The 26,449-nt window shown below is 41.4% G+C and overlaps 1 protein-coding gene across 5 annotated transcripts in view; it reads left to right on the top strand.

Moving 5' to 3' along the window:
• DIP2C (disco interacting protein 2 homolog C) overlaps positions 1–26,449 on the top strand; it is a 480,496-nt gene that overhangs the window by 284,006 nt on the left and 170,041 nt on the right. For 3 of the 5 annotated variants that reach the window (XM_050942214.1, XM_050942215.1, XM_050942213.1), the window contains exons 2-4: positions 6,350–6,421; positions 9,148–9,315; positions 17,654–17,764. In XM_050942214.1, the coding sequence (XP_050798171.1) occupies positions 6,350–6,421; positions 9,148–9,315; positions 17,654–17,764 (351 nt within the window). The remainder of the gene's footprint in view (positions 1–6,349; positions 6,422–9,147; positions 9,316–17,653; positions 17,765–26,449) is intronic. The other 2 variants (XM_050942217.1, XM_050942216.1) reach the window with 1 other exon arrangement.

Here is a 26,449-nt window from a genome sequence, read left to right as displayed (position 1 = left end):
GCACACAGGAGATATGGTTTTATTGTTTACACAGTGAGATGGAGACGTTTGGTGAACTTTGCCCTGTTTTCTGTGTAATATTGTTATCCTTCATCTACATAGGTTTGCCTCACGTATCATGGTAAAAATCCCTAAATCTGTACTCATTACGATCAGCCAACCGATATTGCAATGTGAAACAAGACTTTGTATACAGAGATACCTACTTAACCCTGAAACGTTCCACTTCCTTTGAGCTAAGCACTGGCAGCCATGCTTCCATAGCACTAACACTTCTGATTCACTGGCTAGGTTAAAACTTAAACTTCTAAGTGCATTAGGGGAGGGAGGGAGATGTTGTTTAGATACTTTGAGTGAAAATGAAAGTGGAAAATGCACTTCTGTGGTCAAACACAACGTGACCTGTAAGCTGGTGCATCTTACTTGCCAAGGGGCTAGAAGGAATGAGTTGATGGGAGCTACTTTAACTTATACATGCTTTTCTTCCAACTCCTCAGCATATAATTTACAACATCAATCTTCATGGATTACCCTAGGTACCCTTAAAATTCCCTGATGCCTACTGACACCTGCTTACTGACATTTAACTTATATGCCATCTCTGAATTGGACCCCCCAGTGATCATTGTTAAGGGACAGCAAAGCAAAATTGATGGAGGAAGGAGAAGACATATATGTAAATCTCTGAAGAGTATGTAGGGTGGAATTCAAATAAGAAAAAATAAAAGGTCACTTTAGGATACCATCAAATGAACTTAAAATTAACTTAAACTTCACCAAACTTAAACCTTGCCAGATATTAATAGGATAATAATAAATATAGTAATAATAATATTTAGCACTCAAAGTACATTTTATCCATAGATGTCAAAGTAGGTGAGCATTACCACCCCTCATTTTGAAAGATAAGGAAATGTACGGCACAGAAAAGTTAAGTAAATTGACCAAGACCGGACCGTGAATAGAGCACAGGTCTCCAGATTCCCCATCCTGTGATGCATCCTACTGAATCACACACTCTCCTTTGAAACAGTGATTACTTCATTTATACTATCCCTTTGACCCCACAACTAGCCATTTTCCCACTCTGTCTGGAATGGCCCCAATAGATTATTTCAGAATATTAACACCAGGACTATTCCTGGGCAGAATTGGTCAGTATTTTCCAAATTCAATTTTTCATCCTTTTTTGTTTTTGTCAATTTCAAACTTTGACCAAAAAAGAACTGTAAGAGTGTTTCAATGAAATTTCCACTAAACTTTTTTCTAGTCCGTTGACCAGCTCTATTCTTGGGTGAGGCTGCATAAACAAATCCAAGTCTGATTCTCTGCCATTTCCAGTGTGATTTTGTTCACTGTCTTGCTTTGGTTTATTCATGCACATACGCAGGAGGTTGAAATCTTTAGGAATGTTGCTTTCTGAAACACTCACATAGCAAATAAGTAATTTCTTTATAGTGCCTGCTCACTGAAAGGAGCAAAGACACATGGTGCACAAAATCCTGGTCCCACTGGGAACTGGGTTTGTGTGAGCATGTTATACGCACAGTTGGTAGGTCAAAGTTCTGACCTGCCTTTTATGTCACTGATCCTTTAAGATGAAAGGAGTTAATTAAAAAAGAGAGGACAACATGGTACTCATATTGTTTTTTGAATGAAAATGTAGTCCAGCTGATGTTTTCCAGGTGATGAGATTTAGTTCTCTATCTTACTATGACAAAAGATTATAGGCTAGGTGAGGCCAACTACCAGCTAGGGGGTATTATGTACATGACATGCAGTAATTAATTTTGAGTTGAAAAAATAAGTAAGAATTGTGATAAAATCACAGTGAGAGTTCAGTTAGCTTTTGACCAGTTTCATTCATAAAATTAATGGTTGGTCAGTTAGTGTTTATGTTCTGAAGTCTGTCTACCTTAAACAACATTAAAATTTAATCCTGATAAATTGTTTCTGCTCACACCCCCACACCATATGGCACATCTGACTTCCATCTACTTCGTAGCTATAATACTGATATCTACAGTGCATAGTTAATGTTTTTATTTTTTGCTTTCACATATTTTTGAGATTTGGTTGCCAGGGCAATGATGATTTTCTGTGTGCTCATTATTATCAAAAAATAATGATGCGTGTAAAATAGAATCTTGCTATTAATTGCAGGGGGCCAAATACAAAGACTTTTGTATTTTATTCCCACCACAAAAAATTTTGTTTTGTTTTTTTCACTGGTCTTCTTCAACCCAAAATATTTTCTTCTCTTTAGTGTATTTCAAAAGTGTGAGTCTAAGGGGAGAAGTACACGAAAAAGTGTGAAAGAAAACATGTCATGGCCAGTAGGTAGCAGCTGATGTTTTTCTTTCTGATTTTGGCATCAAAGAGACTATTTGTCTTCTTTATTTCTTTTACCAATTTATTCTGCAAATACAAGTGTTTTCAGACTTTTGTTCTGTGACAATAGAAATTATATACATATTTTTTTAAAAGCCTGTCTGAGGTAAGGGCCAGTATAAGAAGGCTGTACTGTTGGAAAGACTACAAGAATCATGTCCAGCATGTGAAGCCTGCAATACCAGTATGAATGTATATGTACCATATGTGCAGAAGACGAATCAGTATTTTAACTAACCTGTTGTCTGCAGTTTCTTCTTTAAAATGAAATTAAAAACTAACTGTACTGCACCTAAGAAAGTGGAGCTCCGATTCTGATTAGGGTCTGTGTGTGCTACCATAAAAGCAGTAAAAACATAATAAACAAAGTGAAAAGAAATATGCACTCAGATTGAGAGAGAGATGTCTGGAATGCTTAAGGATTCAATCCATTTTCATCAATTTCAAAAGAAAATTGGTTCATATTCTATACTTTAGTAAATCTAAATAAATGTTGAAGCCAAACCATTTTAATGCAGCAATATACACAGTAGGTCTCTTTGACTAGTCTGTGAGAGGCTGATGATTACTGTGCAGGCTGCACATTTCTGATTAGTCTCAATGTAAGCCAGAAATATTAACTTAATGGGGATTTTTTTTTTAAAGTTTTGTTTTTATTTTGTCTTGTTTTGTTTTTCGGGGAGAGAGGATGGCTCAGAGTGTTGGTAATAGGAGATGGAGCCTTTTGCCTCTAGGTCACTGATAGGAACCCTTTCTAAGAAAGTACCTTTCATCTGATGACAACTGTTACCATCTGATGGCTGTTTGGTCTGTGCAAAATGAGTTTAGTGGTCTCAGAGCAAGTCCCAAAAGCTGTGTCCATACAGCTGGTGTCTGTTAACACCCAGTCATAGTGGAATGGCTAGAGTTTAAATGATCTTAAGCAATTATCGTGGTTCCTCCAACTTATGGTTGAGTATATGAGGGGGGCACTGTGGAGAAATGTACACTTGTGTTGCTCCTGGTTTGTCTGTTTTGTGGGCTACATTCTCCAGGGCTATCAACCTGATAAACTCACAATTCCAGTAATACTATTACTGTGACACTTCCCAGGGATCCCAGGTGGCATCTCAGCACCACCTGCCTGTATGAGGCATCCTTACCTGTGCCTGCAGTGGATCAGCTTCCTGAATCCACCAGCCTCTGGCAACACAGGCACTACTTTCCAGGGCTCCCTCTCTCTGTACAGGTAGCAACAGTCATACTCCAACCCATACCCTCAGTGTTCCCTGCAGCCTCCAGCCCCTTATTCCGTGAACACTCACAGAATTACCAGGCCTGCTGTCCCAAGGGAACAGAACGTAGCAGCTTGTAAGATTCCACTTGGGAGTGACCAATGTTCCCTCTCATTTTTCCCACGCATGTGTGGAATTAATTTTGTTATATGCACCAGTACGGAGGTGATGTATGGTGGGGGTAGGGCCAAGGGGTTCAGAGTATGGGAGGAGGCTCAGGGCTGGGACAGAGGGTTGAGGTGGGGTGAGGGCTCTAGCTGGGGGTGCAGGCTCTGGGGTGGGGCTGAAGATGCGGGGTTTGGGGTGCAGGCTGCCCTGGGGTTACGGCGGGGAGAGAGGATTCCCCCCAGCTCTCTCTCCCTGCAGCAGCACCTGGGCTGGGGAGGGAGGCGCCTCTCTCCTGGCTGCACAGCTTAGAGGGAATTTAGCTTGGGACTAGCACTTTGCTTAACACACAGTTCATAGATTTATAGTGAAAACAAGGATAAGTTTATTATCAAAGATTCCAGATTCTAGTAATAGTGAACAAGAATATTGGAAACAAATGGTTACATATAAAACAAAATAACATACTTTCTACAGACTAAACTTGACCAACAGATTCACCTCCTGTCCGATCTCAGAGTGGTAGCCGTGTTAGTCTGCATCAGCAAAAACAATGAGGAGTCCTTGTGGCACCTTAGAGACTAACCCACAGATGAAGTGGGTTTTAGCTCCTGTCTGAAGAAGTTTTATTTCATCCAAAATTCTCTTCAGCATTTTCAACCAGCCCGTCTGAGATCCCATTTTCATGAAGCAAAATCTCTGTCTTTTTACTTCGTCAGTGAAGGCTGCCTGGGTATCGTCTCTGCTCCCCCCTCCAATTATTATCTAACAAACCTTTAAAGCGCCCCTCCAGATAAGGTTCTTCCTTCCCTGCAGCCTCTCTCTCTCTCTTAGTTTCTCTCTGAAGTTTTTACAGTCCTTTATTTGCATTTGGTTCAGGCTGATGATATGAAAACCATTATGCATGAAACAATACTCAAGTTTATAGACAGATGAATAATCATATCTTGTCTAACAGAAGACCTCTTTGTAACCTTTGCTGGTGATCAATACCTGCAGACTTTAAGAACAAATTATTTTGATGGCTAGAGTGACACAAGCTTTTAGTCAAGACCTCACATGTCACTCTGGTGAACTAGAATATACATACCAGGCCCATAAAAGGCCTGTAACCCCTATGTATCTCCTTGCCAGTTGGCATTAAAGGATTTTTGGGTCACAGTTACTAACTCTCTGCTTTATCATGTGTCTCACAGTATTTGGTATTATATTTAAAGCCTCAGCTCCTGGAATCCTGTGATTATGTGGGACTCTCAGTGTTGTTATTTTTATTTATAAAGTATCAGAGGGGTAGCTGCGTTAGTCTGAATCTGTAAAAAGTGACAGAGAGTCCTGTGGCACCTTATAGATTAACAGAACTATTAGAGCATAAGCTTTCATGGGTAACAAAATTCACCCATGAAAGCTTATGCTCCAATATGTCTGTTAGTTTATAAGGTGCCACAGGACTGTTAGCTGCTTTTTATTTATAAAGTAAGTTTCTAGCCCTTATGGTTACAGAGCAAAGTTTTAAAACAAACCCAGGTGTACCTCAAAGATTCATAAAATAGAAAGCAGCAGCGCCACCCCCACCAAATTTGTTATTCTTAAAATCTTTTATTTTTTTTAAGCCGGTCTCAGTTTTGAACACTTGGAGAATTAGCCACAGTGAAATTATTAAATAAATCTATTTTTTGTAAAAAGACAAAATGCAGATTTTAATTATCTTTAATTCAATATTTTAATTATGTTTAACTATATATTTTGAACAGTAAATAGAGATGGGAGACCCTTCTCCACTTTTAACTAGACAGAAAACATATGCTCTCCTCCAGCCTCCCCTTATCTGCCATTTCTTTGTGGAACACCTTTGTGGAAAAGCTTTTAAATCCTTATCTTTTAAAAATTATCATCTGTGGAAAATGCAGATACAGTAAATAGACATATCAATTAAGTGGGTTTATGGGGTATTCAAGCCCTTGGACAGTTGAGTCTGGAAGTTTCAAGATGCTTTTTATGCAGTGTTAGGCAGAGGCTCTAGAAGACACAACACTATTTGACAGTGGATGTTTGGTGGGTTTGCTGCATTGTTTTTCTTAAAGTGGTGCTTAGGAGCTAAGCCAAATGTTTACATTACAGCAGCAGTGTAACAGCACTTCGAAATCTTTTGTGGCCTACATGCTTGTTTAGAAAAATCTCATTAATGACAGAAAATGCTAATCTGTAATGAGTTTTGCTAGCCATTACAGGCCCAAGTATTCTATATAATCCATTGTTGATTAACTTAATGAAGGTCTATGTAGTTTTTGAAAGCCTTGTATGACAACATATCAAAATGAGATTGAAACACTGTGCTTCTATACCCCACTGCTGGAATAAATAAAGGCTAGCTGTTTACTTGCCAAAATGGTATAAATTAGTTCTTTCTGGGTAGAATGATCATACCAGAATGAATGATCATACTGTGTTTTCATTTGTTAATTATAATTGTCAAGAGAAACAGAGAGTGCAATGGTGGTGAAGCATATGGTACTTCCGTTAAGCAGCTAGACTGTGTCTTTTTCCAAGTCTTACTGATTTTCCTTTTCTTTTCTTGGCAGGTGACATCACACAGAAGGGATATGAAAAGAAAAGATCAAAATTAATTGGGGCATACCTGCCACAACCTCCGGGTATGTATAGCTGTGCCAGCAATGTATAAAGTTGTCAAGTACATAGATAGCTACCAGAATAAAAATCTGTATATTGGAAGGAGAATCTGTGGCAGAAGCAAACCTGTTTGTTATGCATTGTACATACAGAGCTCCCATCATCCTTTTGTGTATACATATATATGTCTGCCTGGATGTGTTTACATTTTATACATATATAACTGGGGGATGCCCAGACATACATGGCCAGGAAATAAATTAGCCATGGCTCTTGAGTTAGCCATTATTTATTCCAAGGAATGAAAAAAAACTACAAAACTGTCATAACCCTCTAACACTTAAGCCAAACAAAGGTCTCCAAACAGTGGGGAAAAGGAGTTAGGCTTATCACAGACTGCTTATCAGTACTAGGGCTTGCTCCATTGCAGGACTTCCAGCCTAAGTCTGTCATGCCTCAAGACAAGAGAAACAGTCACCCCCCACAGCTCAACTTGGGCCAGATTCCTACAATATTGGCAAGCACCTGTGATCCTTTCTAGAGACCTGGGTAACCCTTTTCTTGCTTCCCTAGGGATGCAATACAAATCAAAACTAGATTCACCCACAGGCATACGCAGACACCTAGACAGTATATAGTACACATTAGTTTAATTCTTAATTTGAGTATTCCATATGTAAATTGCAAATAAAATAAGAAAAGAAATATTTCACATCATCTTCTCCAGTGCTGCACTGATTTTTTTTTTCATGTGAGATCACTGAATCGTGAAGTCAAATATGGATTTGTGTACATCAGCATAAGCCCCAGTCTTGTAATAGGATCCATGCAAGACTCTTGTATTTATACAGAGTCCAATGACATCAGTGGGGCTCCACTCAGGAATCAGTGTCTACCTATGCTAATCTTATGGGCCATAGTTCAGGTCTTCCTTTACAAAATTCTGGGTAATTACCATAAAGTGTAGCTTAGGGTTTATGTTTAATCTGCTCACACATGCATACTACAGCAAGATATTGTTTTTGTGTCCTTGGACTTTACTGGCTCTGCCCCCAAAGTTCAGGAGATCTAAAAAATAATAATAATAAAAAAGCTTGGCATTACAGACCTAGCTGTTGCCATCCCAGCTCTCCAGAAAGGTGCAGCATGATTTGGGAGGTCTTGACAAATCTTGACATTTGCTAGCTGTTGGGAACAGCTATAAAACTAGACCGATCAAACAAAACACCCCATAATCCTACAAGATTCCTAAACTTCTGTGCAGTCAGCATTTTTACTAAACTATCGAAGTGTATACAAAACTTCGTAATCTGCTTCACTGAAACCTGTGTACTCTGTGCACCTCTACTCACTCCCCCATTACCTCCCCAAAACCTTCTGCAAACTGGTATAATTCATATTTTTATTAGTAGTATTTATTGAGCACTGTCAGTTGTCCTTCTGTCTCTCAGCTTGTTCTCCAAAGAGCTTTCAATTTCCAGGGCAAACTATATCCTCCAAAGCGGACACCCATGTAATGTGGAAAGAGATGAGGGAGAGAACCCTTTGAGATGAACCTACAAAGAGTTTCCTTCAAACTCTCTCCTCAGAGAGCTAGAGTTTGGCAATCTGTGGTGAAGGCAGAGGGTCTTTGGATCCTCACCAACTGGTATGGTTTCTGCAGAGGTTGTTTAGCCATTGGTTAAGCAGCCTACACAAAATTGTCATCAGTGAAGGAAGTGGCCTAGTGCTGCTTTATTCAGATGCAGAAATCTCAGTGGATATCCTCTGCCTTTGGAAGGGGAGAGAGGCTCTTCCCCCTCTCCTCCAGAATCCTGCAGTGGACCCAGCGGGACTTCCTGTGACTGGAGGAAGAGGGGAACCATGCTGCAGAGATGGCCTTGCTTTCTTTTGCATTCCTCCATCTAGATCCAGTGGAGCTGAGTCCCCTTTGCTTGCAAAAGTGGGCAGGGAAATTTGGCTCTAAATTGTTTCAGCACTGCAATGAATGATTTTATTGCACTAAGGATATTAAAATTGTAAAATTACAGTATATTCCTGCTGTAACTGAGATTATTTATACCATAGGTCTCCGCTGTGTTTGTAGTTTTCTGTTTGCTTTGTTTTTCCCCCACTTTGTTGCTTTTAAAACAAAATTGGTAAAGAGGTATTGTGGTATTTCTTCTCTCAACCTTTACTTAGCTGAATGGCTGAGGGTCTCTGCTTCCTACCCCGGGGAGATGAATCTTCTCCATATAGGGCTGCCTCCTGTAGGTGTTTGTCAAGACCTCTTGAACATTGTTGTCCTATTATCCAATATGTCACTCATTTGTTTATTGTACTCTGTTTTCATGGGGAACTGCAAACATTTATAAGGTTTGGTACTAGAACTCTCTATTATAAGGGGAGGATGTTTTAGAAATATTAACAATAAAGAGATTGAATTTCACAATACATTTTTGGTGGGAGCCAGGGCGTGGGAAAGGGATGGGATCTGCATTTTTTGCAACTGCGCCTACCAAATGGAAAGTAAACCAAAAGGCAGTTCCCCTCTGTTCCAGCATCCAGTCCTCCTGCTGCTGCTTTGCTAACATTACTAACACCAATGTTGGCAGAGCGGAACACTGATCATGTGGCTCCGTGAGTGTACCGTAGTGTCTGTTTGTATGTGTGTGTGCTGTACTGCATGGGGGCAGCTGCTCCATTCGTTGCTGTAACAAATGTAAAAAAACTAAACGTGAATTAATTAGTTTTTTTCAACTTGTTACAGCAGCGAATGGAGCTGCCGCGGTACGGTGTAGACTGCAACACAGTGAAGGAGCCGCAAGAAGAATGCTCCGCACTGCCAACTTTGGGGTCTGTGACATCCGGGAAGCAGCAGCTAGAGAGCGAGCGGCCAGCACAGCAGCAAACCGGCCCCTCTTTTACTTTCGTTTTGGTGAGCACAAGAAATGTATATTTTCACGTGAATAGTTGTTTATAAGCATCTCTCTCCTGAAGGCCTCTGGGCATCTACTACAATAAAGTACATAAACATGGTTAATGGAAAAGCACCATGGCCTAAGGCAACACTTGGAAACCTATTACTGACCATGTCCGAATAAGAATGAAGTAAAAAATCACCGTTCTTATGAATAACTGAAAAGAACCAAGTGTGTCTCTAGTGTCTCCCAGATGGATGCTGCCGAGGGGATTTCATACAATAAAGTGGTTAAAGCATTGTAGACTGACAGGCCTTCTAGTTCTGGCTGTGCCATTGACTTGCTGTATATAACTCAGTCAAATCCCAGTGCTCAGCCCTCTGGATAGTCCTGTAGAAGTCTAAGACATAGTGCACATGCCCTCTGTAGGGGTCAGAATTCATCCCTTTCCTGCTGTTTGACATACAGATCATTAGTAAGTCAACAAAGAGCCTGGGATTCCTAGTTCTTGGCTTGTCGATTCACCACTTACCTTCCCTGAGGCCAGGAAGGACATGCATTGAAGCTTCCTTCTTTCCTTTGTATGCCCTCTGTGCAGGCAAGAAATTGCTGAAGATGATGTGGGATGGGGCTGCCTTCTGCTCTTGTCTCTAGGATAATTCATTAACTTCTTCATGCTCTGGTGCACCGTGGAGCTTGTCCATCCCCCCACAGACATATCTAGGTGAGGAGAGCATTCAAAACTCCCAGAAACGCAGTAGAGTAGGCCCTGCCTGAGGTCCTCTCAGGATTCTGTTGTGGAAGCTGAGCAGCTGCCGCACCCCCAACTGCACTTGTTGTGACTACAAGCACACCATAACGGAGATGGTCTGTCCCACAGAATGCTCCCATATTATTATCCGATCAATGATTATGAATATAATAAAACTACAGAAAGAATCCATATTAAGGCCTAAGGCTAATCAACTGTGGGTCTTCACTTTGTTATCAGTTTCCTGTTAATGTCAAGTAGCATTGCTCATTGATTCGGAGCACTGGTCTATGAACAAGTTCTAGTCCAGGCTATGACAAGTTTTCTCTCTGACACCTTGAGCAACTCTCTCAGCATCAGTTTCACCATAATACTTACCTGGGTGTTGCAGGGATTAAAAGAGTTAATGATTTTGTACCGTTAAAAGTGTTACATGTTGTTAACAATACTATTGAAAGCAGATGGATGCAAATTAGTGGAGGTGTTTCAGTTGTGTTCAGTAGTCTCAGAAAAAGGTTGCTGTCACTTTTTCTTGGGAAAACAAAACAATTCTACCACGTAACTTTTGTTTCCTCAAGCTGTATTTGCCAGAACATCAAATAAAGGTGCAGATGTTCTGTGCACAGGATTGTTTTCATTTTAAATTTGTTTTATAACTGTTGAATATCTGGTTTGGGAACCTTTGTATTATGCCACTTTCCTTATTTGATAAACTGAGGCTAGCAAATTAAAACCATAGCACACTTCTTGTACTGCTAAATTAGGAAAGGAGCACAGTGAGTTTCCCTAAAACATTTGGGGGCATTTTCTGCCTGGTACAGATGTGGGAATAGGAGGGGAAGAGTTGTAATGTGATCTAGCCAGTGGTTCTCAAAGCTGGTCCACCATTTGTTCAGGGAAAGCCCCTGGCGGGCCAGGCGGTTTGTTTACCTGCCGCGTGCACAGGTTCGGTCAATTGTGGCTTCCACTGGCCATGATTCGCCGCTCCAGGCCAGTGGGGGCTGCGGGAAGAGCGGCCAGCACATCCCTTGGCCTGCAGTGCTTCCTGCAGCCCCCATTGGCCTGGGACAGCGAACCGCGGCCAGTGGGAGCCGTGATCAGCCGAACCTGCAGATACGGCAGGTAAACAAACCAGCCCGGCCTGCCAGGGGCTTTCCCTGAACAAGCAGTGGACCGGCTTTGAGAACCACTGATCTAGTGGATTAGACTCAGCCTGCAAGTCCTTAACTTCAATAGGAGTTGAGGGTGTTATACATCTTGCTGTTTCAGGCCTTAAATGACTTCCCAAAGTTTACTTGGCAACAAGGTGACCAGACAGCACATGTGAAAAATTGAGACGGGGATGCGGCGGTTATAGGAATCTATATAAGGAAAAGACTCAAAAATTGAAACTGTCCCTATAAAATCAGAATATCTGATCACCCTACTTGGCAAGTTAGTATGTTGTAAAGTAGGGGGCAGGATATTTACAGGTGCTGAAATCTGAAATATAAAGGGTATAAGAATTAAACCAGGCCTGTTTCCCTGTTTTACAGATTCAGCAACTGAGCCTTGGCAGAACAAAGTAACTTGCCGGAGAGATGCTGTGAATCAGCTTGGCAGCTAGGGGACCAGGATTCTAATCCTCTCTGCCATGCTGATTTAGACCATGGCCGTATGCAAGTCACTTAATTTCTTAGCCTCAGCCTCCCCTACTTGTAAAATGGGGGTGGTGACCTTGATCTTCCCTCCCAGGCCTTCTGCTCAAGGAGCGGTTCTGACTGCTAACATCTGAATGATTTCTTCTTACATTAGAGTTTTTTTCAGAATAATTTTCTGAAGATTATCTTGATTAACTCAATCAGTCAGTTCTATGTATGATAGTGTGTGGACAGCTGAGTGTGTGCTAGGAGCCCTCCCTGGAAGAAAAGTAACGAAATTATCTGCATCCTATGTAAGCTGTGCTTTTGCCCAGTTTATTTTCATCATGTTGCCAGAAAATTTGCTTATTCACAGCACAGACAGAAGGTGTTGTCAACAATTAAGCTTTCAGGCTAACAGTTTGAACATAGGTGGTTCATTCTCTCTTAATCAAATGCTGTGTCTCTGCTAAACTCTTTTTCATAATTTCCTATCATTGCTGCAACCAATGTAGTTCCATTTGTGACAGCAACAGAGTAGTCCAGCCACCAGTGCTTTAATTATTCTGTCTAATTAAAATGTGAAATAAAGTGATTATAATGGCAACAACCACTCCTTTCATAGATCTACGAGAACGCTGGAGCACCACTAGTATAGAATGGCAGGAAATGTTAAGAAAAAGTCTATTGTAAAGAAGCCTTAGGAAACAGTTTAGCATATAAGAGCCCCTCCAATTCTGTATGTGGAAGTAGTTTTCTGTTTAAATTAAAGGGAACATCTCCTTGCTTGTGTTATTAATTTCAACTTTTTTACATCAAATTTGCTATTTACTGTTAATGTGGTTTACCCTGTGCACATTACTCATCTTCAACAATGGAAGTAAGCTAGTCTATTTCACTTTTGGTTTGTCATGCACAAGGGTAGCACTGCATACAGTTCGGTTGCAAAGACTGCAAGATGTTTAAATAAAGCTTGATTCTGGGATTAAAATAATTCAGAGCTACTTGTACATGCCCTAATAATATTTTAACATTTATGGGGAAATGTTCATTGATTGACCTCAAAGCCCTTTACAAAGATGGGTATGGGTGGGATTTGCAAAAGCACCTAAGTGTGTTAGGAGCACAAATCCCATGTGATTTTCACTTAGGGTAGGACTTTCAAAAGAACCTTAGTGTCATCGTTCCCATTTTAGGAATATGACTAAGGCTATGTCTACACTACAAGCTAGGTGTGTTATTCTCCTGCTCACATACACATACTTGTGCTATCTCTCATCCAGCTAGCACAAGCATAAATACAATGTGACTGCAGTAGCACCTATAACGGCACCAGAGGCATGGCTGAGCCATGCTAAGTACAAACCAGTGGGTATGTACTTGGCACGCGTCAGACGTTCCTCCACTGCCACTACCCATACTACTGCAGCTACACTGCTATTTAAACTCGCTCTAGCTTGGTGAGAGAGAAAGCGAGTATTGTGTACACGAGCAGGGGAATACATCCCTAGCTCATAGTCTAGATATAGCCAAAGGCACAGAAAGGCGAAGTGACTTGCTGATAAATCTTAATTTCCTACAGCCTAATTACTGGCTTATATCAGCCTGATGGTTTATTGAATCAGATTTGATTTATGAAGGCATATGAGAATCAGAGCCATGCCACCATTTCTACAATTTATATCAAATTTATGACGCTCTTTTGCCATGTTAATTGAGAACCCATTTGCAATCATATCTGTGAGCTGAAATAAATATGGAGGGTAACCTAGTCCTGTTGATGTTTCATGAGGAGTACTGCACCACTGTGCTTACAAAGAGTATGGAGGCCGGAGTATCTCTTGCATATCATTTGTAGGTGAATGTACATGAATATTTAGCATGGGCTGTCATGGTTTCCAGGGAAGTTACTGTTTACTTGTATTATAGCAATATGAGATGTAACAAGTACAATTGTGGTGGCATGACATTTAACACGTACATACACCGTACAATGCATTCGTCACACAGCTTTGATTTAAAGACACAACAATCACTTAAGAGAAGCTCTGTAAAGCAGTTGATCTAATAGTAAATAATATTTTAAACTGTGTTCCAAATATCGCTTGCCTTTCCCTCTCCTTCCCCCAGTCCCTGAAGTTGTTGGTTTTGTTTACAGCTGAATCTCCCAGGGTTTTATATATAATAGGTTAGTTTTATAAGAAGAAATTCAACCTCTGCTTAAGAATGCCTTCTGTCTTTCTTAAATTAGTTGCTTCAGCTTTTAAATATTTTTAAATTAAAGATTTTGATAGAGTCAGCCCAAAGTAATAAAAGAAACATCAAAGACATATGTCAGCTATAGCTAAAGAAACAATTGCCCTCTATCTGATAGGGCAAAGCAGGATGCATTATCAGCACTTAGCACTACAATTAAACTAAAACCAAGAAGCAATAAAGATTGGAAAGGAGGAAGAAGAGGTGAAGGAGAACTAGGAAAGGGCATGGAGACTATCTCCAGTTTCATGCATTCCGTATATATATTTTATAATTATGTTAACAACTTGCAATATATTTCTTAAATAGCTGTTATATAAGGTTATATTCCTCAATATTGCTTTGTAAGCTAAAGTCGGTATATGCAGTAGAAAAAGCAGTTAACAGCTGATGAAATTTGAGTTAAAATCAAGGCCATTCACTAATACGCAGAAGAACATTTAGATGTAACTTGGTACCTATAGGGCATTGATCTCTGATCTTTGTACTTAAAATAATGCTGTTCAAAATACATTTTTGCATATCTTGAAAAAACATTCAGTGAGCAGAGAATAGTCAGTCATTTCAAAGCAAGTCAGTCACTGGTGCTAATTTCATTCACCTTTTTGTGCACTAAAATTTGTCAGACAGAATTAGTGGAAATAAAGTCCCTTTCCAGTCACAGGACAAGTACAGCATGTCACAGGTCAGAGATAGTTTACTATAGACCTGGGTTGCATGGTATTTAATATTCTGTACAGGTTTAGCTCTTGTTTCTCATACAAAAATGTCAGTGTGTAGATGCTTTATATCTCTGTACTCTGTGTTACACTATATAGAGTGAGGTTATTTTATATACTAATGAATGTGTCCTGTTGAGTGTTTTGATATTAATTTGCCCTCTGGTTACAATGTTTAGGGAAAAATGGGGAGTCATCAATCAAGCACATATTATAGATTATTGTAACAGACTGGTGGAGGATCAGCTTTTTTGCAGTTTTTTTCACTTTGATCTAGTCCTTTTGCAGCTGGATCAAAGGATTTTAACAGAACTGTATTGCATGTTCATAAGCATATACTCGTTCATAAGCCGAATTTTTTTTAGTAAAAAAGGGAAGTACCAGAGAAGGGGGTTGGCTTATGAATGGGTATAGAGAGGGAGAGGTGGGACACAGCCCCTCCCCACAACAGAGGGAGCAAGGAGAGGCAGCTCAGCCAGCAGAGCCAGAAGGGAAGAGGTGGGGCCAGACTCTCTACACTTCTGGCCACACTGCTCTCCCCCCAGCCTCCGAAGCAGCTGCAGCTCTGGGGCTGGGAGGCTGCAACCGTGCTGCTCGGCCCCGCTCCCTAGAAGAGGCTGTGGTGGTACTGCCCGGGCGCCAGAGCACACTGCGGCCATGCCGCCCGGCCCAGCCAACTGGAACATGCTGCGGCCACGCTGCCCGGTCTGGTCCACTGGAACACCCTGCAGCCGTGCTGCCCAGCTCAGCCTGCTGGAACATGCTGCGGCCGTGCCGCCCAGTCTGGCCTGCCGGAGCAGCTCCAGCCAGGTCAGAGACATCCTCCCCAGATAAGGTGGGAAGGGATGGGATAGGGAGAGTGTGGAGGTCCCAGGCTAGGGCTAGGGTATGGAGGGGTTACTCTCCTGACTCCCAGATTCTCCCCCCCAAAAAAATTCCCCCACCATTTGCTGTCCCGGCCCATTAGGGTAAGCAGCTGGTGCGCTGGGACACTTTGTTTACTTAGGTTTACCTCTGTGCCTGTGGACGCTCTAGGTAAACAGACCATCTGGGCACCCAAGTGGCTTATCCTGATGGCCCGGGAGCCAAAGTTTGCTAATCCCTGAATTATAGGGTCTTATGAATGGGTTTTAAAAATTTTCCATTTTTACGTATCCATTCTGTGGGGGTCGACTTATAAACCAACTGCCTTATGATAGAGTATATATGATATATAGTCTAGTCTTAAATATTGCTTTAGAGGATCGATTGCCTCCTCTAGCAGCTTGTTCCATTCTGTGCCTGTTTATAGTTGAAGGTTTTCTAGTATTGAATTAAATTTTTCCTGCTCCATCTAAAGCCCATTACTTGTTCTTTTCTTGTTAACTAAACATAATCCCTTTCTTCATTATAATCATCCATTTACATTTTTATAGCTGGGCCCAATTGATTTCTTTCCCCAATACCACTAGTCTGCTAGGGCATATTGGGGAGCAGGTCCACTGATGGAAAATTTTACAATACAGGTACTGCTGTTGCAAGTAAACCAACTCAGTAATGTTTAAGTGAAATACAAGTTTCTCCAAGAAATGTTTTATTACCACAGCCTTAGAAAGCCAAAATGGATAGTTGAAGAAAACACGTAGTGCATCGAAGCACAGATTTAAACAGCATTATTGACTTAAACTTTTTAGAAAGTTTGACCAAAGCAAACTCTGCTCTTGATTTGGTGACCTGCTAAGGAAAGAAAAACAGGAACATGGGCCCTTTCTGTCTTCTTCACAATCTATACAAGGTCAGGAATGTTTGCTTCTGTTCGTTTCCTTATGTTAGGAACTCAGGTTGCCTGCCCTGGAAGACACCAGTAACTAGAGAGCTAGTGAAATGACATAAGAGAGTAGCATGAAAGCCGAGCAACTAAAGGAAGGGGTTTGAGCCAGTTCATTTAATGCAAACACTTATTTAATTTCAATTGCTATTAACATTCTGGATAAAAGAAACCTTTGTTAGAGAGTCAGCACCTTCGCCCTTTCAGTTCAGGTGAGCTGTCATACTAAGCATGCTCTGAGACATCTAACAGGGCCACCAGCAAAACCAGGGAAGACAACACTTGACTTTGCAGGTATTTCTGAGTTAAGATTTAACAGCAGTATTTTGACATGTCCATTTCTACATCACAAAGAAATAGTAAAAGGTACAATTCCAACTTAAAAAAAAATTGACATGTCACTTTGAGGAAGAGTCCTTTCAAACTCAACTAGTGCTAATTGGAACACATCTAGAATGTGGAGTTGGTATTTAGATTTTTGTCTATCACGTCCTTGGAAATTCTTGTCACTCAAAAATAAAGCAGACTTTTGCTCACTTCCCCTCATCTACCAAGGAAGGAGCATTCAACTGTGAAACTTCTGGAAGCTAAAAAAAATATTACTACAAATAAAAAATATAAACCTGCAACACAGCATGTGTCTAGACCCCTAATTTTTACTTCTGTGACCATGCAAAGTGAGGTCCTGATTTGTGTGTAGTTTCACTCCTTTCCATTTTTTTCTCCAGACAGAAAATACCGAGAAAGGTTAAGCAATTTAGTTTGTTTCTCAAACCTAGAATCATTTGTTACTCTAATTCTATTTGTCTTTTTAGAAAGGTGGTGCCTAGCACTCTAGGCTTAACTAGAGTGAAGCAAAATACAATAGTTACTGTGATCGTTTACACACAGTACTTCTATAATCATGAACTATGGAAGTGGTCTTTTTTCCAACTAAATATTGTTGACTATGCAGCTTATCATAATTTGGAGTCATCCCCCTTGATGTTAGGTGTTTGTAGAATGTATGCTCCTTTGACTGCTTGGTCCGCAGCATTGACATAACTAGACCAGAATAGCTGACCAAGTATTAGCAATGCTTTTACCAATAGAAATCAAATGGTTTAACAGCTGAACATTCAGTTGGCTTTTTCTGTGCTCAAATCTGCATTGACAACAATCTTCTGTAATCCGAACAGAACTATTTGTTTTTCATTAATGCAGGGGTGGATCAGGCATTACCACAAGAACGTCGAACTCCTGTTACCCCTTCCTCTTCCTCTCGATATCACCGTCGCAGGTCCTCAGGGTCACGGGATGAGCGCTATAGGTCAGGTAAGTAGAAATAAAAGAGCACAGAGGTGGAGAGTGTCCTTCCAATTAAATTGTTTGCAGTGGGACTCTAGCTGAACTCTTCTTCCAGCTGCCACAATGGGGAAATATTCATCATGGGCCTGAAGGGAAATTCTACCATACTGATTCTAATTTGCAAACACTATAAGAGTACACTTAATTAGAAATAAAGGAGCTGGGCATGTTACTACTTGGAAAACATTGATAAGGAACAGATTCTAACATGATAAATAAATTTGTGAAGCTTACCAAAAGTTTCATTCTAGTTGCTAAATTAGAGGGCCAGTTCTCTTCTCTCACATTGATGTAAATCACAAGGCAAGGGGGTTACTGGTCTGTAAGTGAGAGGAGAACGAAGTCCCATATCTCCTCGAAGATGTAAACTGTATAGTACACGGCAACTGGACAAGGATTAGCTTTGCTCTAGTCACTATTGCAGCAGTACAAAGGAAACTCCCCTCCTGGTTCTCCCATCAGTGCCTCAAGGAGAACCTGGGAGATTAACCATGTATTCCTGCCCATCCCTCCCCTCACCAGCTGCTGCAGCCAGACATCAGGGCCTGTTTGTTTCAGCACCAAGAGTTCTGCAGCCATCTTCTCCCAACCGATGTCAGCCTATTCAGCCTGGAGTTTGAGGAGCTGGGAGTGGGAGGGAAAATTGTTCCCTTTTCACTGCCACCACATAGGAGAAGTCCACACCTCCAAACCACTGATGACTGCCAGAAACCACAGGACAACTTGCCTGCCACTAACACTCTTGCTGCCAGACAGGGGAGCCTCCATGAGATGCTCTGAGGAAGTATTGTGGGTCATACGTTCCAATGTCAGAAGGAACAACTGTGATTATCTAGTCTGTCCTTCTGTGTAAGGTCATAGATCTGGGCCAGGACTTAATGGATTTGGAGGTTGGAGAAGAGCAGAGTATGGAATTGTTGGATAATGTTTGAGGAGAGGGGTGCATTTTAACAGTCAGTCCCACACAGCTGACTGAGTTGGAAACTTGTAGGGAGCGCCTTGTTAAAATGTTTGCAGCGTATCACCATTTCATTGCAGTAGGAGAAGTGCCTGCCAGTCCCATTTCAAGGAAATTTAAACAATAAATATTACACAAAGAAAGTTAATTTGCATCCAGACTATTTTGATAAATGTAAGTTAAATAAACCTCAGGTTAGATGCAGTGGTTTCTGCCAACTTTCATTTAAATAATGGTTAAGTTTACCACATGCTGCTACTTTGGCATTTGACCTGCAAGAATTTTTGACAACATTCAGCTGAGAATTAGCTGATTTGTCTCCAGATTGTTTTTGTTTTTTTTAATTCATAACAATATTGTTAAATCAGGGGTGTCCGGGCATTGGTCCCTTGTGGTGCTCAGCATTCTACATTGTGACTCAAGAATAATTGCATTGTCAAGAACAAATTTTCTTAACTCATTGAGCTGCCCCTGGTAATGTGTAAACTGAAGTGTTTGAATCCACCTCATCGCTATGGGGAGGCACAATCTCCTCCTGCCTTCCCTGCAGCACCAGGATCAGCTCTGGTGGTAGCCAGGAGTGCTATGAGAAGCTGGTGGCCTTTTCTTTCTTTAGCTGGTTTGCTGCTCTGTCACAGAGATAGAAGGAAGGATGCCCCCAGAGAGTAACTGGCTATTCATCTGCTTCCCTGACAGGCTCTGGGAGCCACAGAAAGAAGGTGATAGGACTAAATTGGCTCATCCTGAGCTTGAGGGAGTGCCTTACAAAGGATGGCTCTGCTCTTCTTCCCGCACAGCTACTGAGGCCAGCCCAGGAAAGGGGAAAAGGAGGTGAAGCTGAGAACCAACAGCCAGCTATGGCTCTTCGATGTTCTACTCCAGCTCCAATCCAGGCTAGAGCAGACTGGGAGCTGTTTTAATTTGTGTCAGCTGGTTATCATCACCCAATGCATCATAAACAAGCTTGGGGCAGCCAGAAGTCAGGGCACTCCAGCCACTTCCTCTACCTGTCCTCAGGTCATCCCCCAGAGCCAGGAGTGGTAGGGACAGATATGTAGGAGCCAGCCAACCCCCCTCAGACTGGGGGATTCCCCAGCACTAGGGGTTTTGCAGGTGTTTTCAAGCTCCAGTGCATCACCTCAGTGGGGTGAAAAGAGCAGAACAGGAGAGAAAACTGTCCCCAAAATACTGACTGTGACCTCTTAATCTTTTGAAATAAATATGTTCGGGTCCTTAGGTTGAAAATCACTGGTCTAGTTCAGTGTCCAGTCTCTTCACAGAAAATTGTATAGGAAAAAATATGACTCCATTCTCTCCTGCATAAGGGCAAAGATAATACAAATACTTTTGCTGTTCACTTTCCTGTGCATTCTATAGGAGATGTGATAGACCCAGGCCAGCTGGGAACAACAGAGTAGTAGAAGGGAGATATACTGGCCACTGGATAAGCAGTTTTCTGTTCCCGAAGTGACCAGAGCAGGCTAATGAGAACACCTGACTCCAATTAACCTGCTAAGAGTCACGTTAAGAGGCTGTTAAGCACCTGACTCTAATTAAGGCCCCTCTGATGCTACAAAAGGACTCCAGTCAGGCCAAAGGGGGAGCCAGAGGAGAGGAAGTGCATGCGAGGAACTGGGAGCAAGAGGTGTCAAAGAAGCTGAGAGTGAGCAGGCATATTGCTGGAGGTCTGAGAAGTACAAGCGTTATCAGACAGCAGGAGAAAGGTCCAGTGGTGAGGACAAAGAAGGTGTTGGGAGGAGGCCATGGGGAAGTAGCCCAGGGAGTTGTAGCTGTTGTGCAACTGTACCAGGAGGCACTCTAGACAGCTGCAGTCCACAGGGCCCTAGGCTGGAACCCGGAGTAGAGGGCAGGCCTGGGTTCCCCCAAACCTCCCAACTCCTGATCAAACACAGGAGGAATTGACCTGGACTGTGGCTTCTACCAGAGGGGAAGGTCTCTGGGCTGTTTCCTGACCCACAGGGTAAATCTGTGAGGCGAGCAAATCCGCCAATAAGCGCTGGACCCACCAAGGTAGATGAGGAATTTTGTCACAGAGGCCAGTTTTCTCTTTCTGTATTTCAGCTCATCTTATCTGGAGGTGAGTTCTGATCATTTCCCCTATCATAAGGCTTCTGCATTGTGATGTTGACATTGGTTGGAGGAATGGATGTGGACTGCACAGCCAAAATTTTGCTCTATATTAATGAAATAGTCGGGTTCAGTAAAGTAAACATCATGCTACTGTGGTCCCTCACTGATTTGAGAAAGATCTTCGCAGTCAGTACCTGAAAGCTTGACAATAATATGTAAGTTTATGGCAGGGCTTAAAATTTTGGTAATGAGTGCTCTAGTGTGTGACTCTTCAGCAAAACAAGCCACAACGCTCTCCAGCAAATCCACTTGAGGAATCCACACAGTACCTCAAAGCAAAAATAAGAAGCTATCTGCAATTTAAGTTCAATTTTCAGTTTAGTTTTTGAAGAATTTTGCATGGGTACTATTTGATGTCCTTACCGTAGAATCAATTGCTCTTCTTTCGCTTTGGAAACAATTAGGTTAAAAGCACATTTCAGTCTCAAATGGTTTAATACATAATAGTCCCCCTTTCATCAGTCTTTTTACTATAGATAACAAAATTATAAGCAAAACTCCCATGTGTGATTCACATTTCCTTGACTTCAGATTTTCTTAAGTTAAAAGCTTTTGTTTGATTTACTGAGGTGCTTAATACATCAGCATCTCAGCTCTGAAAGTATTGTGATTATTAAATCTAGTCAGTACCCGTTGGTTCCATTGCTGGTTATTAAGTCTGGCACGTCTTCCTGGAACAGGCCTTGAACAAACTTAACAGTGCCGTCTTTATCCAATAGGTAATTCACTTCTCAGGAAATTATTTCTCTTCCTCAGTTTTTGCACAAGTTATTGCAATTAGCATCTGAATACAAATTCTTTACCCCAGCTTATGATCAAAGTTCTGCTCTGCCTGTGCTCTGCGAGATTTTTCAAATTGGAGGCCTAACATCCTGAGAATCATCCAACATCCTTCTTTGTCTTTGTCTTCCATGTACATTTAGGTGTCAACCACATTGTTAAATTAGTTCTTTGCAGACTCAACATCCTCTCTCTCTTCTATTGCCAACCTTACTATGTTGTATTACCATAATAAACACTGTACCTTGACTTTTTAAATCCCTACCTATTTTCTCACTTCAAGCATATTTCTTTTATCTCATAAATTCTTATGAAAGTATTTTTGCACTGCCATAATTATGAAAACCTTTTTGAAAGATTCTCAGGTTCTGGATAAAAATTGGTTCCTCTCTGGCACGTGGGCAAGCTCATGATTGCTCATCATTTTTCTAAAAATTGCCAGTAAATTTTGGGTTGCAAAGATAGTTTGGTATTAGACTAGCCACGTTTCAGGCTACTCTTTGAAGTAGAGAGAGGTCCATTCCCATCCTTTAGGCTTTCAGGAGTTTCAGAATCTGAACACAGATTCAAATTTTCCTCATTGGCGTGTTTGCCTCCAATGGGCCATCCCGAAATGCCTAAACTGAACAGCCCAGAAGTTCAGCATTCTGATTTTATAGCTCTTAAGATTCTTCATGTGTCTAAAGAAATATTTAAGCAGGTGACTAAATTAAAGCAGTATTGTGCTACATTATTCATTTTTAAATACAAATTACCCCAGCTAGCCCTTTAGGAAGTGTAGCTAATGTTCATGGACAATAATTAAATCATAGATAACTTTGATTTATTCCTCCCAAGAGTAAACATTCTCTTGTTATTTACTGAACCAGGAAAAGTGTTCAGAAAGTTCTGCCACATATGGACCTTTGCTACAGTTTTCCCTCACATAATTTTAGCAGCTGCTATTTCACTGTCAGCTAATAATTTCTTTATACCATTTGAAAATTGGGTTTCTAAGATGATTTCAGAAGGTACCAACCCATGGTATTGCTGTATCATTTCAAAATAGTGTCCACTACAATAGTTAGAAATCAAGAAGAGTAAAAAGCAAGAAGGTAATCAGAACTGAATGATTTTTCTGTTCTGATCATGCAGTCTCAGAGAGATGGAAACAAATGTGCTAAGCCTGTAAAAGACTGGGATTCACACTGGGATGCTGGCTCTTCAAAGAACACAAAGCTATTGGACTGGAAATCCTATCAGCACAATGATCTTTTTCTGAAATAATTTATCAAACATTTGTTTGTTTGTTTGTTCGCCCACTAATATTTGTGCTGATTAAGGGAGGATAGTAAATAACATGTTTCCACCACTCACAATGGCCAAATCTACAAAATCAAGACGTGCTAGGAAGTTGTCTGCATTTGTTTTGAGGAGAGGAAGAGGGTTGTCATTTATATAAATGAATTAATGTGTATTAATCAAATGTAGAAATGAAGGCATTGAGAGTCATGTGCCTAACATCTCTGCATTTCCCAGAGAGAGGCCACATATGGCCTGGACAAATATGCCAGTACCAAAATTTGGATGCCAAAAAGACAGAACTGCTGCTCATGTCTTCCTGCAAGCCATTCCTCCTGGCTGATAAAACCTCTGTTTTCCCCTTGCAATTTAGTCAATGCAGCTACTCAATGTCAGTACAAAAATCTTTAACACAACCAAAATGTAAAGTTTGGGGACAGTATAAAGTAAACACCACTGAGAATACTGTGCTGATCTGGTGAGGCCAGGGACAATGAGTGGGAGAGAGGAGGAGGAGCGGGGCATTGCTATATAGTTCTGTGGTTTCTGCCGTGAATGGGACATAAGGTCTTGCATAGATCCTTAATTACCACTTTGTACCCCATTGGACCTCTAAGAGGTACTGAAACTCAGCATTAATTGTGAATGTTCTGCATTTTACTGCCCACACAAGATATTGGCTTGTTAGCCCTGAAGACTTTGGGCAGGTCTACACTATGGGACTAAGTCAACCTATGTTACGCAACTCCAACTATGTGAGTAACGTAGCTGGAGTCGACATACCTTAGGTCAATTTATTGTAGTGTCTACACCATGCTGGGTCAATGGGAGAAACTCTCCTATTGACTTACCTTATGTTTCTTGTTCTGGTTGAGTACTGGAGTGATGAGAGCATGATCAGCGGTTGATTTAACAGGTCTTCACTAGACCCACTAAATCGAGCCCCTGATGGAATGATCACTGTGTGTTGATCTCCCGGTAAGTGGAGACAAGCCCTGTTTTTTCCACAGACCAGAAATAGCATGAGCAATACCAATGTAAGCGTCTCCCTGCTGCCTTTCCATGGTCTAGAGATACTACTACTTGAGAGAACAGCTCAGTTTCCAGGCTCTTTTTGAGATTCAAGAAGTAATTAAGTTAGTGACCGCTGTGAACAGGGTGGTTTTTGTGACTGACACATGCCCACTGGAAGCTGGACAGACCAACTCATTTGGCAAAGGTAGGACAGCTCCTTAATAAGTGATGACTCAGGTGAATGATACAATGGTTAATTAGCTGATCCATTTCAGGAATTCACTTTTTTCCCCCCTTCCTGAATATATCAGGATGCTCAGCATCCTTTGAGCAAATCCAGTTCCCCACACATTCTTATAAGGAAGGTGCCACACCTGGAATAAATTTAAACTAGGGGTTGGCTGGCTAGCTGAGACACTTTTGCTTCAGGTCTGTTTTTTTGCTTACAGTACTCATTAATTTGAAGTTGAGCAGAATTAGCAGTAAAACTTAAGAGGAAAATGGAGGATTGTGTGTGTTGTTTGCTTGCACTTTTTAAAGAAGAAAACTTTCAATTGGTAATTTTTGGAGATATTGCCAAGATGAAAGTCTCCTAAGTACAGGTCTAGGCTAGCTCAGATTCATCAGCTACCGTTCCTACTCTAAATGGTGTTCAGTAAGGAAAAGACAGAAAAGTTCTTCGTATCAGGTGTAAGGTCATTCCACTTTAAAACAATCAATCTCTATGTGAGTTATGAAGCATCTGAAAGAAGGTCAACCACTGAAAGACATCTCTGCAGAGATCATCACAGATGAGGAGAGGATGTCAGAGCTGAATAGGCTTTGCAAGATTTACTTATTTATAAAGGAAATTCAAGATCTCAGTCTAGCACTTTTATAGAGCTTGAAGGGAATGAATTAAAACACAAAAGGAGGTTAGTCTATGGGAAGATCAGAGTATATGTACATTGCGTAACATGGAATATAAACCCTGACTGGAAAGTATGGATTTGGAGAACTGTTTCTGCTGGTGCACTTTTACTAAGGGTATGGCTACACTTGCAGATGTAGAGCTCTTTGAGTTAAACCAGCCTTCGTAGAGTGCAGTAGGGAAAGCTCTGTAGTCTGTCTGTCCACACTGACAGCTGACAGCGCACTAGTATGGCTACGTTAGCAGCTCTTGCAACAGCCACAGAGAGCAGTGCATTGCGGTAGCTATCCCAGCATGCAAGTGGCTGCAACGTGCTTTTCAAATGGGGGAGGGGGTGGAATGTGACAGTGTATATGTGGGGAGAGAGAGAGAGGGTTTTGGGGGGGCAGAGAGCATGTCAGCATGCTGTCTTGTAAATTCAGACTGTAGCAGACCTCCCCCTTCCTTCCCACTTCTCTCTCTCTCTCACACACACAGCATTCCAGAGTAATGGTTGCTTTGTGTCTAAGCAGATAAGCATGCCGGCTGTCAAACAGAGCTTTCAAAGGGCATATCCAAAACAATGACAATAGGCTGATCAGAGCACAGTAATGCAAAACCTCATTCACACTGATGCTGGGACGCTCCAGCGGGAGCGCATCAAAGGTTATTCTACTCGCCGAGGTGGAGTACCAGCAGTGCTCTAGCCATGGAGTCAGAGCGTTCTACATGCCTTGCCAGTGTGGACGGGTAGTGAGCTAGTGCACCCGGGGCTCCTTTAATGTGCTGTAACTCGCAATTATAGCCAAGCCCTGAGTGGTATCCCAGAGAATGAGGGAAATAAAGTTAGATGATGGACTAAGAGTGTCTTAATGTCTATTAAAATGGCTCATTGTAGAACAAATAATGAAAGGATTCATTTGCTAACCCTTCAGGTCAATGGTAATTAACCATCAGCACAGAGCCATCACTAAACCTCGAAACAAAGGTCAGGTGTCCATGCTGTTTCTTTAAATTGCTAGCACTCTGATACCATTTACTATGAGATTTCGTTAACCCACTTGTGGTTCAGATGGAGATTGCTTGTGTCTCTTGATGATCTCCTTGGGGATGTTCCTAGCCCTCTTGTTCAACGTGCTTTCTCTTGGGGGAAATAGTAAGGAAAGGGCTGCAGTATTATCACTGTGTAGATGACAACCGTCTCTTCATTCTTTCATTTTATCTAGCTGGTACATTATCAGACTTCCCAGAACCTGGCTGATATGATGACTTGGATTTGAGCAAGTGGTAGAATCTAGACAAAACAGAGGTTGGGGGTGGAAGCATGGAGAAATATGACGACTGACTCAGTTAATGAGGGGCCTTTGCCCATTCTTTGTCTGAGAGCTTTGCAGTTTTGGGTTGCTTTCTGACCCTGGACAACTCTTTGAATCCCAGCTGACACTTTTTATTTTTTCAGTCCATGTCAGAAAAGGCAATTGCAATCACTTTTTTCTTAGCTAGACCTTGATAGTTACCCACCCCTTTTACAAATGCATTCAGGTTATTGCAGTACACTCTGTGAGGCTACTTTTGTAGA

Source organism: Gopherus flavomarginatus, chromosome 2 (assembly GCF_025201925.1).
Source record: "Gopherus flavomarginatus isolate rGopFla2 chromosome 2, rGopFla2.mat.asm, whole genome shotgun sequence".
Classification (NCBI taxonomy): Eukaryota; Metazoa; Chordata; order Testudines; family Testudinidae; genus Gopherus; species Gopherus flavomarginatus.
Note: the sequence above shows the minus strand (reverse complement) of the source record. Positions and strands in the feature narration are given on the sequence as shown.